This window comes from Pelodiscus sinensis, chromosome 1, assembly GCF_052426305.1.
Source record: "Pelodiscus sinensis isolate ZL-2025 chromosome 1, ASM5242630v1, whole genome shotgun sequence".
In the NCBI taxonomy this organism is placed as follows: Eukaryota; Metazoa; Chordata; order Testudines; family Trionychidae; genus Pelodiscus; species Pelodiscus sinensis.
Window position 1 is genome coordinate 153,753,892 of NC_143052.1, and position 20,416 is coordinate 153,774,307.

At 43.4% G+C, this 20,416-nt stretch overlaps 1 protein-coding gene across 6 annotated transcripts in view; it reads left to right on the forward strand.

Moving 5' to 3' along the window:
• NME7 (NME/NM23 family member 7) overlaps positions 1-20,416 on the forward strand; it is a 174,888-nt gene that overhangs the window by 92,510 nt on the left and 61,962 nt on the right. For all 6 annotated transcript variants that reach the window (XM_089772739.1, XM_089772733.1, XM_089772749.1 and 3 more), the window contains 2 exons: positions 15,204-15,268; positions 18,985-19,053. In XM_089772739.1, the coding sequence (XP_089628865.1) occupies positions 15,204-15,268; positions 18,985-19,053 (134 nt within the window). The remainder of the gene's footprint in view (positions 1-15,203; positions 15,269-18,984; positions 19,054-20,416) is intronic.

The following is a 20,416-nucleotide window of genomic DNA, read 5'->3' on the forward strand; positions in this document are numbered from 1 at the left end:
AGTTCAAGTTTTGCATACTAAAGGCTGGCCTATACCAATGCTGTAAGTGAGACTAAGTTACGTGACTTTGGTTATGTAAATTATGTAACTGAAGTCGACGTAACTTAGGTCAATTTTTAAGTGTGTACACAATACTCTCCCATCAACACAGCTTCCGCCTCTCAGGGAGGTGGAGTACAGACGTTGAAGGGAAAGTGCTTGCCCATTGACTTAGTGTGTCTTCAACAGACCTGCTAAATTGACACCACTGCATTGATCACAGCAGTACCAGTTTAGCCACTAGTATAGACATGACCTTAGATTCCAAGACCAGCAGGAACCACTTGGGTGATGCTTCAGATTGCAGTGTGTAACAGGCACCAGAGAGAAATTCTCATCCACTAAAGTCAAACCATGGTTCCATTGAAGTCAATGATTGTTTTGTCTTTTACTTCTTTGGGGTTAGAATTTCAGCCCAGGCTGTCTAGAGCTTTCTCAGGAAGCCTCACCTGATAGGGGAATAATCTTTTAAGGTACATTGTTTTTTCTAATGGCCCACTACCTTCAATAGGCCCTTCACAACCTGCTATCTAGACTGGAAGCATTTTGTCTAGCGGAAATCATCCTGGTGTGACTACATGTTAAATACAGATATAGTCAATATTCATAAATTCAGATACAAAAATGATACATGACCCACTGTCAGCAGGCTAGATACTGAATAGTGCTAGACTCGCAGGCTAGATACTGAATAGAGCTAGACTCGAAGAGCTCTATCTATTTAATTTAACAAAAAGACTGTTAATAGGTGACTTGATCAATCTAAAAGTGTCTAAATATAGAACAAAAAATGCATAATAAAGGACTGTTTAGACAAAGGTCTAAAGATCCAATGGTTAGAAGTTGAACCTAAACTTATTCAGACTAGAAACAAAGTGCAAATTTTTAACAGTGAGGATAAAAAAATCATGGGAACAATTTATAAGAAGTGGTGGATTCTCCATCATTGCACTTTTTAAAATCAAGATTGGCTGTTTTTCAAACAGATACACTTTAGTTCAACAACAGCTATTAGGGTTGAAGCAATAATTAATTTAGGGATGTCTATGTCCTGCGTAGTAGAGGAGATCAGACTAGATTATCACAATGATTCCTGCTGACCTTATAATTTATGAGGTAGTCTTCATCTGAGAATGCAATTAAATAGAAAACAAAGGGAGCAGAATCGCTCTCACATACACATCACAAAGCATCTTCTGCAACAAGGGGACATCAGTTCACCTTGGCCTGTTTTGAATAGATGATAAATCATAACAGGGACATCAGCAAAGCCTTCTTTCCTATTTTTTTATTAAATAATTATTTAAAGCTTTACACATTTATAACACTGTACATTAAGTAATCTTCCTGACACAGTGAAGCAGATAAGCATCAGTATTATTTTACTTAGTAGATGGAGAAACTTTAAAATAAAATACCCTTTCTGCTTATTTTGTTTTGAGTAGTTCCCTGCTACAAAGACAAATCTAACTTAGGGTGTGTCTAGACTACCTAGTTTTGTCGACAAAAGTGGACTTTTGTCGACAAAACAATACCAGCGTCTACACTACCGCGGAGTTCTGTCGACATAACGTCGACAGAACTCCGCAGTTTTGTCGACGCTGGTATACCTCATTTTACGAGGCAAAACACCTTCTGTCGACAGAGTTCTGTCGACAGAAGGTGTTATTGCCTGTAACGTTGCGTCCAGACTACGGAGTTGTGTCGACAAAGCGGCTTGCTTTGTCGACAGAACTCCATGTGTCTGGACGCAAATTGTCGACGGAAGTTTTGTCGACAGTATCTGTCGACAAAACTTCCATCGACACAACGCGGTAGTCTAGACGTACCCCCAGACACAAACAATGCAGAGAACAACAATTGACTCTCAAGAATGTGCAGAAATATGATCTGGGGAGGAATTATAGAGAGGGGTTTGCAAATGAAGTCGGCGTTTAAAGAGGACTTTGGAGGATGAGAGGGGGGGTACTTAATCTGTTGCAGTGCTATATCAGAATGAGAGCAAGATTGTACACTTGACTGCAAGCAAATATTTAGTAATCCTTGGCATATCATATAGGAAGTCATACTGAAAAAGAGAGAAGCCACTACTGAGAAAATATGCTATTTTCATTGCTTTATGACAGTTCTTCTATTAACTTAATTAAAATAAAATGGCTTACATAACTGGGCAAAAGAAAATGGAAATGCAATTAGGATGGGCATTTCTATGACTGTACAGAGACCCAAACCTCTGTCTGTTTTTGCTGAAGGAAGAAACTCTGCAATAATGTGACAATACTGTATGCCATTTCAAAACTGTTTTTCCTCTAAGAAAGAAAACCATGCAGTCCTCATGAAGGACTGGGTACATACCAAATTTAAAAAAGCTTCTTGAGTTCTCAGAAAATGTATAGAAAATAGGCGCTTTTAAAAAAAAATAGATAACTCAAAACTGGCTGAATGGATCGTTCTGAATTTTTTCCTCCCAAGTGTGATACTGCAGGGCCAGATGGCAACAGGAGAGTGATAGATGAGAGATACATCGACTGCGGGAAGATCAGAGCCTTATTCTTTGTGTACTGAGGAGATGTTACAAGAGGTTAATTAGAGCATCTGGAGCAAGTTAAAGCCCTGCCAGGCACCTAATAAAAAACCCTTCTTCAGTCAGACAGAGGAGGAAAGGATTGCTGACCATAGTTTGGAGGAGTGCTATTGTTAACCACATGATCAGACTACCAAGGAAAGAAAAACCCTACTCAAGCAAAACCTACCCTTCTCTATCCCACCAGGACACTAGCGAAGTCCTCCATGCCCAAGAATGGGGCAAGAGGTGGCACTATGACCTATAACAAGGGGAAACTGCAAGACCCATCATAATTGTTCTGGCAATTTGCCACACAAGAAAAAAAAATCATTTCTGGATGGGGAAGTGCGAGAGAGAGATTTTACACAAATGTTAAGTGTACATTATAAATAGGTCAGTAGCAACTCCATTGTGAACTGATCTAATCCTAGAAACCTAGGTGTTACAATAATATAATAATAATAGATTCTTCTTCGAGTGGTGTCCCCGTGGGTGCTCCACAGTTGGTGTCAGATTTGTCCTGGCACCATAGATCGGAGACTTTGAGAGCAGTGATCGGAAGGGCTGCGCATGCACGAACGGAGAGCAGCGCTCCCACCTTTGAAGTAGCGCATGCAGCCCGCTTCTCCTCTGTTCCTTCTTCGCCACCCTCGGCCACAAACAGAGCTCAGTTCTCTCCTCCTCAGCGTGCTCTACAGGACAAAGCAGAACTACCTTATCAGTTTAGACTACCTTCTTTTTACACGGAAAACAAACAAATATACGAAAAATCCACCAGCGCCAGTTTTTACCGCCGCACAGCGGCAAGCCTCAGCAAACAAACAAACAAAACAAAAAAAACAGAAACCAGTGACCCACAAACAGTCTCAGCTGCTTGTACAGCTACATATAGCTTCTGGGAGACACACCAGACTTCCCTAAGGAGAAAAGATGCAGCAAATGCCGACAAATTGTTAGCCCCTGATGCCCACAGCGAATGTATACACTGTTTGGGGGGGACACATATACCTCAGAAATGTGTCCATTGCTGTAGCCTCACAACGAGAGCTCGCAAAGAAAGGGAGCCCACAGTGTGCATGCAGTCCATGGATAGAGCCCTGGACCCCCATAATTATCAAGGAGGCAATGGGGGCTCGAACGCAACTTCTCAGGGAAAACATCTAAGCCCTTCTCCTCAGAGAACACGCTCAGAACCTACTTCAGGTACAGCAAAGTCTAGAGCCTCCTCAATAATGGGCTCAAAGCTGCACTTGAAACAGCCATCAAAATGAGCTACCACAAAAAGGGCACTTAGCAAAGGCCCTGTGGTGACAGAAGCACCACAGGCATTAAGGGCACCTGGCTTGCCGTGGGCATGTTCACGATCCCCGGCACGTTGCCAACCTCTGGCACAACTTTCGCCTATGGCACAGAAAACCGATAGGGCTAGCTCTAGCCGCCCCCTAGTACCGCCCATGAACTCTAGATCTTCTGGGGTCACGGCTACACCCATGCCACCATCACAAGGGCCAACTTGCGTGGCAATGGGTTACAAGCCTGCATTCCATCGCCAATCCTCAGGTTGCAAAACACAATTGCCACCAGGACATGACAGGGGGTCTAGGACCCTGTCCGCCCCTGAGCCTTCACCACGACACCGTTCATGATCCCCACTATGAACAAGGGGCTCACCACATTCACCGTCCTTATCACAATTCAGTGCCTACCACGGGGATACAGGGAGCATGTTCTCCTCACAGCACTCCTCCCCAGATAAGGCACACGCACATGATGAGGCATACAGACCACTGCATTACCAACATCCCCTGTGGCACACTGATTGTCATTACTATGACACTCATTGCAGCCAGTGGTCCCCCTACAATTATTGGGCACCACGACACACCTCCACTGCACCACCTACATGTACACCAAGGTCACTGCCCTTCATGCACAAAGATGCATCATAATCCCCATCTGAGGGCTCAGATCTAAAGGAAGGACAGATTGAGGATGACCCAACCATCCACCAATCTGATATAGCATCAAATGATAATTCATCCTCTGTTCCTGATGAAGTAGTTATTCCAAATGACCCTACACCCACTGATGATATCAAACAATTTAACTGCTTTGCTGAAAAAAATGGACTTAAATGTGTGTTTAACACTAAGCATCTGCTTTAAATGACATTTCCTAATCTGGGCCAAAACGACAGGGTGAAAGGTAAAGTATTGGATCAGAAATTGATTGAGACAGAAAGCAAAGCCTGTGAATAAATTGTCAGTTTTTACTGTAGCAAAAGATGAACAGGGGCTGTCATAGAATCTCTACTAAGATCAATGTTTATAATGCATTTATTAATATCCAGAAAAGTTCATGAACAAGGAGATGGCAAAATTTGCAGAGGATATCAAAGTATGTAGGGCAGCAAAGGCTAGAGAAAACAGTGAGGCACTTCAGTGAGCTCTAGTAAAGCTAGGTCAGTTGACAGCTCAGAGGCTGATGAGATTCGTTATTAACAATTGCAAGGTAATACATTTAATAAAGTAAGGTGAATGAATAATTGTGTACTCATTCCAATGTGTAATGACTGTGGGAAGATATGTGGGTATCATTTTGTGCATAGCTCAGTGAAGTTCTCTGTTCAGTGTTCAGTAGCATTCAAATGAGAAAATAACATGTTAGGAAGCTTAAAGAATAGGATGAAACTCTGTGTGTGTAAATGGGCTCCCTGGCCAGAGTGAGGAATGCAGCAAACTGCACTTTCCCCTCCCTCACTAACAAAGGAGAACAGCCAGCAATGTACCTATATGAATTGTGGGGAGAAAGCTTCAATACCTCTGCCTTCGCTAAAAGGTGTCTGGGGAGTGGGAGACTCAGTGCTGGAGCAGTCCCGAATGATTTGGGTGGCACCACTAGCCAGCCCCTTTCACCTTCTGTCTCTCTTCTGTATGGTTTTATGAGAAGTAATCACTGACCTTTCTTTAAGTTATGATAAGAGGAAGCTGCACACCAAATTTGATGGTCTTAGCTCTTACTGTTTAAGAGAAGTTCTTAAACAAGTAAACAGACAAACTCTCAAACATATAGTAGATTAGAAGACTTAACTGACATTCCCCAGATTCGGCCTGGGGTAAGGGTGGGGCTGGGCACCCTGACTGCTGATTTTTCCCTGGGTTGGCCCGGAGTTTGGGCAGGGGGGAGGGCGAGAGGTGCATGCCAGATTCTGGATTCATCCCGGTACTGACCAGAGGGGGTGAACACCCTGGCCGCTGGCTTCGCTCAGAGGCCAGCCCAGGGACGGGGAGGCCACCTGCCAGCATTCTCCAGGGGCCACACAAGCCTCCCATCAGTGTTCCCTGGGGCTGTCTCAAGGGTGGTGAGGCTGCACAGCAGGTGACAGCTGTTCCTTGGGGAAGGCCAAGGTGTTGGCTGCTGCCAGCCAGTGGGAAGCCACTGGGGTACTTGCTGCCCCTCTGTTGTCATTTCACAGTATAATTCCCTCTTACCGTACCACTCCATTTCCATTTTATGAGAAACATTCGAAATCCAGGCACATCCCATTGTTCTGGCACAATCAAAGCCTGACCTGCATACCAAATTTGATTATCCTAGTTCTTATTGTTTAGGAGTTCATAGAAAGACAAACAGACTGAATATATTAGAATACCATTTTATATATACTAATTTTGTACCCTCACCTTGAATACTTGTTCAGTTCTGTTTACTCTATCTCAAAAAAGTTATCACAAAAGAGATTTAAAAGATTGGGACTATTCACTTCAGAAAGGAGTAAGAAGGAATGCGATAAAATCACACATAATAATGAATGGCACAAAGAAGGTAAGCCAGGGTTTTCTGTTCCACTTTTTCCTAACACAAGAACCCAGGACTTGTTTGATGAAAATGAAATAGAATTGTCAGCTCATCTCTCTGACATTTTATTTCGGGTTTCTATAGTTGTCAGCTCAAGTTCAATGTGGTTAAAACACAGCTTGTTTTCCCACTTAAGTGCTCCTTCCCAAATCCTCTCAGTATGGACAACATCACAGTCCTGTCATGCAGGTCCATTACCTAGTCGTCATCCTTGACTTAATCTTTTACACATGCATCTGTAAAGCTTCCTCATTATCTTCCTTCAGATCTCACCTCAAAACTTTTATTTTCCAAAAAAACTTGACAGTGTGTAGACCACTGATGTTTTGAGATGACTGGCACGCATCCTGACCAGTATTGTCACTGTTTCCTAGTACTCCACCATGAGTAAGTCTGTATCCATCTGTTGTCTGTCGTCTTGTAGACTGCAAGCTCTTTGGTCAGAGACAATCCTTGTTTTGTGTTTGCACGCTGCTTAGTATAGTGGAATCCTCACCCGTAGGTGAGGCTTCTAGGTGCTACAGCAATATAAATAAAGGAAATACTTTCTTACAATATACAATTAGCCTGTGGAATTATTAGCCTCAGGTAAGCATTGAGGCCAAATTCTTAACAAGAATAAGAAAAGAGTATCTATTTCTATAAATAGAAAAGGCAGTTATATTAGGAGACCGAAAACCAGACTTTTCTGTGTGACTCTGCCCTCTTGTCAGGTCACTCAGCATTCCCCCCTTCTGGGGTATAGTCCATCAGAGTTTCTGTTACACACACACACACAGTTGGTGTCACTTCCTCAGTGGTAAGTAGGGAAACCTGGGTGTGACATGGATAGGGAGAAGACACCAGCAAGTGCGGGGTGAGGATGCCTGTCTCACTTCTGGCACTCTTTAATTCTCTGCCTTTGCTCCTCTATAACTCCACCCACAATTCTACGCCTGATTGGCCTTTGCCCCCCAAAGTCAGTAAATCTCCCCCCCCCCCCCAGTTCACAGGGCAGGGTGACCCAGTGGTCAGAGTCTGTAACTTGCCACTGCTTTTGGGGTAGTGTGACCCAGTGGCTACAGTCAGTGACTCACTCCTATTCACAGAGCAGTGCAGTTCAATAGTCCCAAGTCAGTAACTTGCCCCCACTTGTGGTGTAATGTGGTCCCCTCTCAAGGGACAGGAGATAGGGGATGGATTTATATTCCCCAACACAGGGGTCCAGGGCCCTGTTAGTGGCTTTTTTTAGCCATTGAGTCAGCAGGAAAAAGCTCTAACTGAAGCACCCTGACTCCCTGTTATTGGCACACTCATCATGTAGCTGGCACTTTCCCTGGACTGCTCTCTGCTACTATTGCCTCAGGTTCGTTATGAATCTCTGTCTCCCCTCCTTTATCTGGGCTCTGTCTTCTCCTCCTTGCTTCTGGAACCTGTGAAATCCCTGAGGGTATGACTGTACAGCAAAGTTATTTCAAAATAATTTTACCAGCATCTACACAGCCAAACCGCTATTTTGACATTAAATCGAAATAGTGGAGGGCTTATTTTGAAATTGGTAAACCTCATTCCGTGAGGAATAGCACCTATTTTGAAATAAGCACTGTGTAGACGCTTATTTCGAAATAGGGGGCCTCCAGCCCTTCCCAGGGGCCCTGGTGGCTACTCTGGGCACAACCAAGAACACTCCTCTTCCTCCCTCTCCCCCCCCCCCCCCCAGAGCTCTTAAAGGGGTAGACTCTGGCCACAGTGCCTGTGCCAACTCCAAGCCTGCCAGCCCAGAGCCAGCAGTTGCTGCACTTGACCCAGTGGCCCCAGCATGAGCCAGGCAGCCAGTGCCAGCCAGCCTTCCACCACTCCTCAGGACCAGTCTGCCAGCTCCTAGGAGCCTGCCAGGGGCCAGAAAAGGCGGGTGCCTGCTTGGTCCAGTGCAGAGATCAGGGACCTAATTCAGGTTTGGGGGAATGCCTGCAATGCCCATGATCTCTGCAGTAAATGGAGGAATGCAACCGTCTACAGGCAAATGGCTGCCAGCCTGTCCAGCAAAGGCCACATGCGAACCTAGGAGCAGGTTTGCATCAAAATCAAGGAGCTGCGGCAGGCATATGCCAGGGCCATAGGGGGCAGCTCCCAACCAGGGGCAGACCGAGACCCCTACCCCTATTTTGATGCAATGGACCGCATCCTGGGGGACAGACTGGTCCATGCCCCCCAGGTGGTCATCGACCCTGCGACAGAGCTTGCTGCCTCCCCAGCTACCACTCTTTCTCCCTCTCCTGTTTCTTCTTCCCCACACTCCCAGGGATGCCGATGCCCCTACAACCATGCTGCTGGGAGACAGTTGGACTGGCAAGACCCCCAACCCTGAGCTTCTCCTTCCCCTTCCCCTTGCCTCCCCCAGCCAGCTCCCTCCTCCCAGGTTACCCCCTCCCCTCTTTCACCCTTCCTCCTCCCCTCTCCCACCTTCTTTCCCCAGTCTCACCTCAGTTTCATTCCCCCTCCCCCCCCCCCGGTTTTGTTCAATAAAGAGGCTTTGTTGTAATGAACACGTGTCTTTTATTGTGCAGCAGGAAGGGAGGTTAGGGAGGGGTAAGTGGAAGGATGTGAGGGAGGAATGAGGCACAAGTCCCCAGTGGGGCATACCAGGGAGACTGTTACTGCCTGCAGAACGTTCTGCCAGGCTTGCAGCAGTGCGTCCATGAGAAGCACCAGAGTGCCTAGGGGCAGCTCCGGTTCCATGCTGCAGAGTGCTGTGGTGTCATGAGTGAGGGCAACCAGAGCACGCAGAGAAAAAAATGCTTTGTTGTCCCTCAGCGAGGTAGGCAAGCAAGCAGGGAAGCCTTAGAACCGGCTGTCGGGGGGGGCGGGGGGGGGGGCGGTCCCTTTAAGCACAGGTCTCAGATACCTTGTGTGGCTGCTGCCTAAGGCTAACTCCTGACCTGATGCCCTGCCAGAACCGGTTCCGGCTGGCCTTAAATGCGATTCAGAGTCTTGTCAGTGTGGATGCGCTATTTCAAAAGAGCAAAACGCTATTTCGAAATGCATTTTGTGTTTAGATGCATTACTTCAAAATAACTATTTTGAAATAATGCTGTAGCGTAGACATAACCTGAGAGCGTTGGGACTCCGGCCTGTGTGGTAGCACCTCAGCGTTTGGGTAGTCACTGCAATTTGCCTGGAGCTGGCAATGCGTGTCCTCTTCTTCCAGCCTTCTGCCCCATCTGAGCTGAGCTGCTCCTTTTTATTGGTGTGCGACTTGAGCATGCCCAATTAGGCAAAGAAAGGGGGGGTAGCTTTCTCAGCCCCTAGGGCTGGATTAACCCCCTCCTGCTCAGTATGGGGAGAGTGTAGCCCGTCACACTGGGCCTGACCTTTACTCCAGGTTTCAGCACAAGGACTGTACAACACTGTCAGCGTCTGTGGGGGTCCCAACCTTGGTGTTTATTCTCTGGTTTGCTTCCTATCCCATGTGCCATAGGCTTTCTTCTCCACCCTGCTCTCTTCAGGGTATACCCTTTCCTTTGGTCAGGCCCCAGAGTTCTATGCTTTTCCCAGGTTTATTTCCCACTCTACTAAACAGAGGGTGAACACAAACTTCTTTCTGGCCACTCATGCGATGCCTGCTTCCTGGGTTTATACTAGCCCAGACCACCTTAGCTCAGGTGAGCTTTCTTCTAGTGAGGGAGCTGGGATGAAAAGTGCTGTGCTGAATCACGTAACAGCAGGCGCTTGAACCTGGGTGTCTCAGCCCAGGTGAGCACCTAAACTGCAGACAAAAGAAGACAGATGCACACCCCAACACAATTCCATTTTTGCAAAAACATTCAAAAGGGATTGATTTCATTCCACTGGTGAATGAGAACAAAACATGCGAAACCTCAAAAGTTGCAGTGAAATGGAATTGTCATCCTCCAGTCCTTTCTGTTGAGACCTCTGGCTCTGAAGATTGGACTAGATGAAAATTGCCAATTGGCTGATACTGTGATCCATGTTCCTTTGCAGAAACTATTTTTCCCTTTAAAAGAGACACCGCACAAGTGAAATGTGTTACACTGAGAGCATAGCATTAGACAAGTGAACGAATGGAGGAGGGAGAAGAGAAGACTATTCTGATTTATCTAGATGACACTCTCCCTAACAAATGACTGGTATTCTGTGAGAAGCTGAAGTTGGATGGCAAATCTAAGACGAAGTGAAGGGCACACAGCATCACTACCTGTGACTGTCCAGAGTTGGGCTACTGGCTAGTAGACCAGAGAATTGACAATTCAATTATTAGATTAATATGTGGTGCCTGTAAGACAGACAAGTTGTTCCAATTGTTTTGCAAGCGTTTATATCACCTTATGAAATCTGATGTTCTCCGCTTCTCCTGTATTATATATGATTGAAAAATGATCCTTGTATATTACAGGGTAGCAATTGTTGAAAACCACCGCAACCAATGAGATCTAAGGCCTCATCTGTTCATCTGATTAAAATGTGCTGCAAGATTATCTGTCCACTGTTAGTGCCTAGTAACCTAATGCTGTCTAGGAGACAAAGCTTTCCCTCAGTTTTTATGCTGAAGGTTATTTGTTATGCATATTTGCTAGGATTAGTGTTAAATTCCTCCCGTTGTATTTAGTAATGCCCATGATTTCTTTTGTACGTTGTCACTGAAAATTAATCCTGACTAGCCCCTAATCTGCAGGTTTGATGTGATTTGGCTGCTTACTGCACTTAAATATGTACTGTCCCTATTTGGAGAGTCTTTAAGAAGTAGCTCATTTCACTATTCACCTGGATTTTAAAGTGTTATTCTTTTTTTAAAAAAAAGTCTTAAAAGTAAGCTGCAGAAATGACTAATTCTTCCTTCCCACCTGCATACACTCAGAAATGTGAGCACATAACCCCTTCCTCTGTGCTTGTTGGCTGAAACCCTGGACCTGAACTGTAAGGCTACGTCTACACTGGCCCCTTTTCCGAAAGGGGCACGCTAATTTCACAGGTCGTAATAGGGAAATCCGCGGGGGATTTAAATATCCCCCGCGGCATTTAAATAAAAATGTCCGCCGCTTTTTTCCGGCTTTTAGAAAAGCCGGAAAAGAGCGTCTACACTGGCCCCGATCCTCCGGAAAAAAGCTACTTCAAAGTAGGAATAAGAGATCCTCCGGAAAAGGGCTTTTTTCCGGAGGATCGGGGCCAGTGTAGACGCTCTTTTCCGGCTTTTCTAAAAGCTGGAAAAAAGCGGCGGACATTTTTATTTAAATGCCGCGGGGGATATTTAAATCCCCCCGCGGATTTCCCTATTACGACCTGTGAAATTAGCATGCCCCTTTCGGAAAAGGGGCCAGTGTAGACGTAGCCTAAGAGTTTGCCACTCTATTGCTCTAGGGTTGCCATCTATTTGAGTTTTTTTTCCTTGAATTTATATTCTGTAAGTGTACTGTTATAAGGAAAAGGGCATAGTTAAAGCAGGGAAGTAGGAGCTGGGTTCTAGTCCCTACTCTGCCACTAATCTGCTGTCAGGCTTTCAGGAAATCACTATCCTCTTTGAGCCTCAGTTTCCACTATGTGGAGATGTCTCCCTTCAGAGAAGTGATCAGCTTGATATCTGTGAAGTGCTCTGAAGACATAAGATGCTATATAAGCATAGTGGTGGTGTGAACCCGCTGGCCATGTTCATGGTGTATGTGAGATCATGGAAGCAGGGATGGAGCAGCGAAACTTTCAAAACAGCATCCTCTGTTCTGTACACCAAATCATCAGACAAAACCATGGCCAGTTTTATATCTGTGCTGGACAGGAAAAACCTTGAAAAAAACAGGAATATCCAGTTTAAAACTGGTTAAATGATCTGCCTTGTCAGATTTATAAGTTTGCCCTGTGGCTGGCAATCCTAACCCTCTTACTCTGAGTGAATAGTTGAAGGATTATCATGAACAGATTTTTCGGGGGAAATTCTTCCTGACGGTATACTATAGGAGAGGATGCCATGGCCCAGTAAAACTAATTCTATCAGTTCAACATTTGAAATGCTGTAGTAATGAGTGATCCTTCTATAAGCACAAGAAATTCTGCAGCTAGGATGAAATCAGGAAGTGCCATGGGGGGGAAGTACACATTAGTAACTCCTTCACATTTCGTTATTTAAAGAACTTTGTGCCAAATTAACTGTGTTCAAGTGTTCCGAACACATCTGATCCCCTCTCACTAAGTAGATGGTCTTCTCTTCCCCAGATGAGCAAAATGTTGATAACCTTAGTAAAGAAACAACACAAAGTTGAATGGTAGGACATGGATTTTACTAACTGCATTTAAAACCAGTAAGGATACAAGTCTATGTAACTGACGGGCCCAGATATGTGATAAATATTTTAATCAAACAGTGTGAGAGTCAACCAGATAGTCTAGTGAATAGCTAACCATTATTTATTGGTAAAATGTAAAAGATCTTCAGCCAATGTATAGCAGCTATATCATAACAAGTAGCTCCACCTTTGCTGTTTCTCTCCTTCTTGCCTTTCTTTCCTGGCTGCCTCCCAAAAATGTGACTGTTGGTTGCAGGAATTTAGGGGATGGAGGATTCCTTGCTCTTTTCCCTCTGTAGATGTCCTGTAATCCCTTAATTGCTGGATGTGAAATGATGACAATTCCCTACACTGTCTCAGATTTTCTGAGTGACATTGGGCGAGTAATTTAGCCTGAATTTTCACTGCAAAGTAGTAAGGTTCATTCCCTGGGTCTGGTCTTGACTTGGTCTTGTAGCTTCCACCTCCACGGTATTCTGGGATCCTAGGTCTGAGACCAAGTCTGAGAGATGCGTTTGTGGATGGATATGGAGTTTGAGATCAAGCCTGAATCTGAGCCCTGGGTTTACATTGCAGTGTAGACATACCAATTACATGTCTGTGCCTCAGTTCTCCATCTGTATAATGTGGATAAAATGCACCTACTTACAGTGGTGTTGTGAGATTAAATACATTAAAAATTAGGAGGTGCTTAGATACTATGGTAAAGGAGGGGCCATAATCAGAAATCTAGGTTCTTTTTCTGATTCTGCCACCAGTTTCCTGTGTGACATTGGGCACATTCATCCTTGTGTATCTCAGTCTCCATAGGGTAGATGTTATCCCAATTTTACAAATCTCACAGGAGTGTTGTTGTGATACTTTTATTAATGTTTGTGAGGCACCGTATTAAAATATACCGTAATGCCCAAAACTTGGTCTCCACTAATTTCTAAATGCCGAAATTCCAATCCGCTGCCCCCTAGCCAGAAGCCAAAACCTCCAGTTTTCCTTCAAAAATAAAAATAGGTTGCATTTTGAAAATGGGAAACTTGGGGGGAAAACATAAATTGAACAACTTCCCCCAAATTGTCCATGGCAGGCCCGATTGCCCTGCAGGCAGGGGCTGCTGCAGTGTCTGGAAACTCTTAGAACTATGTGAAGTGCTCCAGAGATATAGGAGGTTCTAGAGCACCATTTGAGTTCATTCTGTGGGCACAGTGTTTCTACTGAGTTCTGCCTTCTGTTGCATTGCGTGTTAGACTGACGTAATTTATCAGAGGGTATGATCTTGTGAGCACAAGTCCCATCTCATCCCTTTTCAGTGGGTTTATTCATGGTAGGTATCCTCAGTAGTCAGTGTATGCAAGAATGAGCTCCAAAATGTGTTGGACTTTATTTTTCTCTGTTGTAATTCTGTGATAGTACCCTTGTGAACTTGGGATGTGACCAGGTAACCGATTACCCGGTCCCCTATGAGCAGCCCCCACCTGCAGCCTGCCAAGGCCAGAGGGCTGCTCCAGCCAAGCTGGGAGCCAGCCCCAGCAGACAGTCCTGTGAAGAGCTGAGAGTGGGAACCTGAGATCCCATTTTTGTCTGTTAACCAGTTAAACATTCGGTTAACCTCACATTTAACTGGTTAACTAAGTGATTGGAATTTTACATCCCTAAAAGGTGCATCAGGATACACATTAACTAATCATGTTTATTACAGTAGAGTCTACAGACTAACAAAGAAAGGGCCCCATCGTGCTGTACTCACACACCCTAGTAGATAGTCCCTATCCTGAAGAGCTTGCAATCTGAATAATATTGTAAATGGATGTTTATATAAATGAAGTTTTCTGTGCAAATAAAGGGTGAAGCCAACAGGAGTTTTACCATTAACTTCAGTTTGGCCAGGAGTTCACCAATCACATTATTCACACATTTCTGCAAAAGGTTATGTCCACGACTGAGGCTACGTCTAGACTGCAGCACTTTTCCGGGATACCAGAGATATCCCGGAAGAGCAATGCCGCATCCAAGGAACACAGCTGCTTTTCTGAGGAAAAAAAAATCGGAAAAGCGGATGCATTCTTTCACCATCCCTGTAAACCTTGTTGTACAAGTAAGAAGGGATGGCACGAAAGAGCAGGTTTTTCCAAAATTTGGCACCATGTAGATGCGCCAAATTTCAGAAAAGCCCCTTTCGGAAGAAAAGCGGAAAAAGATACGCTAATTGTGATTTGCAATTTGTATATCTTTTTCCAACTTTTCTTTGTAGTCTAGACATAGCCTGAATGAATAGTCACTTGGAGAATCCCCTCCAAAGGATGGTTTCACAAAGGTTAGGAAGTCTGAATTCTGCTCTGCTGCATACTTCAGTTTTACAGAGATAAAATATGCCATATTTTGACAAGAAAACAGATAGTATGTGCAGTAACAGCTAGACCTATATACTGTGAATTTCATTATTTGATTGAATGTGTGTGTTTGTATCTCCATAGGGCTAACTGGAAAGATCATAAAAACCATCTTTGATGCGGGATTTGAAATCTCGGCTTTGCAGTTGGTAAGTATCCTCGTACATTTCATATGTTTCTATTTCCTATTTTAACTGGATCTAGAAGAGTGTCGCATGATTACCATTTTATTTAATTAAAAAAGAAATCTCAATTTAGGAACATGGACTGTCAAATTAAAGACTGTATTGGGAAGAATGTTGGAAGCCTGACAGGTTGGACCTCCCTGGTCTGGCATCCTCGGGACCTGACCGATCCTGAGCAAGACAGTTTGCCAGAGCAAGGGAAGTCAATTCCAGTCCCTCTGCTGCTAGCCTCCCGGCTCTCCCGAGGGCTGCCAGCCTTCAGGCTGGGCTCCTCTCCGGCCACCAAGCTCTACTGCTGGTCCTGACTGCTGGCCTGGCTCCACTTCCAGCCCTGATCGCTAGGCTCCTTCCTCCTGGGCTGCTGGTCCAGTGCTGCTGCCAGTCTCAATCACCAGGCTCTCGGCTGCCATGCTGCCAGTTTGGTTCCTCTCCTGACCGCTGGCCCAGCTCCTCTGATGGACCCAGCCATCGGACTCCCAGACATCCCCCACTCCTAGCCACTGTCACTCTCTGGCCCAGCAACATCCGTGGTCCTGCCGAACCATGAATGTTGCTGGACCAGAGAGATTCAACCTGTACATCTTGTGATGCAAATGAGTTTCTGTCTTAAGGTTTTATACTGCAGCTTTTTACCATAAAATGTGAGTCCCTTCCACATAAAATCAACAGAAATAACAGAGAACCTAGTGAACTTCATGGAGTCTCTGGTCCCTCTACCTGTTTTAGGATGAGAACTGCTTGGGGATATTGGGTTTTTTATTTGCTTGAGTGATATGGTTGTTGCAAGGTTTTTGGGAAAGGTTGTTTTCATTTTGTGTTTAGTTAGGGGGGGGCAGGTGTTTTTGTAGATAGGATATTAGTGTTATCCACATTAAGATATTTTTTCTTTTAAATTTATGGCTGGTGTATCCTTGATGGACAAACTTGGACACGTTCAAGTCACTTTATGGCTCAGTGCCCCTATCTGTAAAAAAGCAATAATGATATTAACCTCTTTTAAAAAGCACTTCGATAGCTGCTAATGAAAAGTGCTAGGTTTTAATAATAATATTCTGCTTAGAATTTTTTAAATAAAACATGTAGTATGAATATAAGGGTTGGATTTTCAAAACTGCCTCTTAATATTTGTGAGCTGCTGTTTCAGCTGGGAAAGAAGCAAAGCAAATGTTTCTCCCACATAACTTCCATTAATATACCTGAATACCGAACTTGAAGAGTAGACTCTAGAATTCAGATGGTAGTTTAACTTCCAGGGCCTGCTTACTTGTTCATTAACTCCCAAACCCTATCAGAAGGGTGGCCAGGAGGGCCATTTGGTCTGGGCCTCAGGAAACAAAGAGGCCTCAAATTTTGACATTTTTCTACCAAGTCATTTCCATTTATTATACATCTTGCAGTTATAACAGAGACAACAAAAGAAGCTAAATATACCTGTAGAAAATTGATTTATAACATTGTGGGACCTCAGGCCATCGCCAATTTTTCGGTCAAATCCGAGTTTTCATATGCATAATTGGTGTAGCTTCTGTGACTAGTAATCCTATGTTATGAAACACTATTTACAGTCTTTGCATAGTTTAGAGGTTTTGAAAGTTGTAATTCTATTTTTGAAAAGTGATTTTGCTTGGTCTGAGGGTGAGTTTAACCTTTAAATTAGATGTTTATCTCTGCATAGGAGATTTTTGTGTGTGTGTGTGTGTGTGTGTGTGTGTGTGTGTGTGTGTCCGTCCTCATATACAATAACCATATCAGGCTTAGCTGTAAGCTACCTCTTTGTCTAGTTTTAGATTCACCTTTAAAGGCTTTTTTGTGATAATAAAGGAAATTGCCACTCATGTATTAGAAATTCTGGAATATTTCAAATTAAATTTTCAAGTCTGCATTAGCCAAGCCTATGACAGTGGATCCAATATGTACAGTGGAGTACAAGCAGTCCTTGAGCAAAATCCAAACTGTATTTTCTCCAGTTGTAGCAACCATACATTAAATCTTATCGGCATTGATTGCACTGAATCACGCAAGTAAGCAATCACATACTTTGGAACAATCCAGCAACTGTACAACCTCTTCAGTAGCAGTCCTCAAAAGTGGGAAATTCTGAAGCAGTATCTGCCTGTTTCCCTTTACGGCATGTCAACAATGAGCTGGTCAGCATGAATTGATGGCATTAAACCAGTTGCACAGTATTTGGACTCTGAGATGCTTTAAGTGAGCTTGAATCTCTTACTCTCACAGCACAGGCTCACACTGAACTCAAGTCAATTCAGAATTTTACATCCAAATTTGAATGCATTTTAATGTCATCCATGTGGATGAAACTGCTAAAAATAATCCATGAAACTAATCTTGTAATTGAAGCACATAATGCTACTTTAGATGTTGAGAGGGATAACATTGAACAACGACTTAAAGATAGTCAAAAGACTGATGATCAATGAGATGCAATCCTTTCTGAGTCCAAATCAGTAGCATAGGGTATTGATATTTCAACTGGGTTTTCCATCAATCGCAGCCTAACATCTCAATCTGATGCAGTAAGGCACTATCAAGTCTTTTGTTGTTGTTGTTTGTTGTTATTGACTCCATCAAATCGGGTCTTACACGTCGATTTGAGTCACTATGACAAATTTGTACCCTTTTTGGATTCTTTTGGGAGTTCAGTGAACTAAGTGATGAAGATCTATATTCAGAGGCTGAACAGTTTCAACAAAGGTACAACGAAATTTCAAGAGCTCTCTGTGACGGCATCATCTTCCTGAAACGTATACATTCCACCAATGTTAAATCAGACTACAAGACAAAAGAACTGCTTCAAGAAATATTTGATCTCGGCCTATCGATTGCACAATTGCATTATGTATTTTTGTCAGTCTCCCTGCATGGGTGGCTTCAGGTGAATGCACATTCAGACTGTTAAAACAAGTAAAGAACTATCATTGTTCTGCAATGGGACAAGAGCATTTGAATGGGCTCGCAATGCCTAACATTAACAGTGATGTTGCATATAAATTAAATTTTTGTTCAATTATAAATGAGTTACACACAGCAAAGCCAGAAAAGCATTCCTAAAATGAAGAGTTTTGCTTGCAGTGGAAACTCACAATTAGTTACATTTTTAATATACATGCTATTGGTATAATGACTTAATTGTTAATAAATAAATGTCTCGTGTTCATTTTCATATATTCTTTTGGTTTTGTATGGCCCTGTGGATGAGAAGTTAGATATGTTGGAGGCCTAAGGCTGGACTGGGGCCTCTAAACTCAAAGTGGCCCGGGCCTTTGTTATTCTCTGCGAAGGCCTGTTAACTCCACTAACAGAATCAATTAGTGCAAGCTGAACTGTTGGGCTTTCTCATTGAATTTGGTACTTAGAGTACAGTTTTGCGCAGAAAAGCAACTGTGTAAAAATCGTCTTATTGAACACATCCTGCATTTGCCAACTTTATGGAGAAAATGCATTTACTGTTTAGCTGTATGGACTTGTTGAGCTATTGAAGAATAATCCGAAATCTATCTTCACTGTGCAGCAAAAGAGGTCTTCAAAGCCTTCCTTCCTTCCTATTACAGGGGAAAAAACATACTGTATAGGGTAAATAAAGAGTATGCTAAATGTCTGCTGGATTGTTTTAGTCTCTTGAGGCTGTTTGACAAACATTTTCACCCTTTTCTTTTGCATAGTTCAACATGGAACGTGCGAATGTGGAAGAGTTCTATGAGATTTACAGAGGTGTTGTTGCTGAATACCCTGTAAGTATCAACTAGAAAATAATCTGCTAAAAAAAAAAGACAAATTAAGGACAGCAGGTCATCTCTCTTAAGGATTGTGACTAACATTGTATTGGGAGTCTGAATTTGAACACTCCCTGAGTTGGTCCAGAATGAACCAATTCACCCAAAATTCCACATGTATACACTGGGACAGGATAATTTTTTGTGGAGAAATGTAGGACCATTGGACCAAGATATTTATGTAATAGAGCAGTTTGAAAAAAACAGAATTGAGCTATTTCACTTTGGTAGAAATGATGTAATGTCCAGTTTTATGTTGTTGTTGAATGTCCTACTTCAGAACTGAGTTGGCCTAGAAACTGTATGTATTTATACTTTTGTCCTTAATGAGTGCTGGGGCATCAGAGTATTTTATGATTGTTTGGTGGTTAATGTCATATATAAGTTGATTTGTGAATTGCTGTGCAATTGGTGAGGTCCAGTAGACCTCAATATACATTCGAATGCCTTTGAGCAGTGGCACTGAAGGCTCTCCGAGTACTGGTGGACCAATGGGAATATATTTAAGTGACTTTGTATTTCTGCAACTGACTCCATTTGAGGATTTCAGTGCACTGTGCAAATAATGATAAGAGACTTACAATGTCCCTGTGAAGTATGAGAATTATCCCTATTTTAATGATGGATTAAGGTACTGTACCAGTATTCTATGCCTCTGGGAGTGCAACAAGTATGTAAGGTTACCTCAGGTTGATCCCTTTGGAAGATCAGGATTGTAGTGACAGAGGAGGTCATTGGAAAAATGGAGAATGTGTACCAGGTTTCATCTTCCAGCTTTGAGCCTTAGGCACTAGGTCAAAGGGAGGATCTGACAAGTTAGGAGAACTGAGTGTAGCATTGCTTAAATGTGAGCATATCTGTATCGTCTGATGCAGGTATCATATGCCTTGCCATCGTTTTGATCTCCATAGACATTCCTGTGGTGAATCAAATGGCAATTGTTATTCCATCTCCTGTACCTCTTTCATACCAACTGTAATAGGGATGTAAAATCCTGTTTAATTATTTAACCAGTTAACCGATTAAAGGGGGGGGGGGGGGTCCATGGTGTGTGGGGAGCTGCACCAGTCCTCACCAGTTAAGCAGAAGCAGTAAGCATCACCTGTTAAGGGTGATGCTTACCAATAAACCAGTTAATATTTCACATCCCTAAACTGTACCCCCAAATATTTTGCATTGTTAAATAATTCAATTTGAGAGTTGACCAAGAGAGAGAGGGAAATTTGAGTGAGCAGAACAAGAAAGAAGAGGGGGGTTATTTAGAGAATAAACCTAAATGCTCTTCAGGTTTAAACCCAAGTACAGCATGTTACAGGAGCTT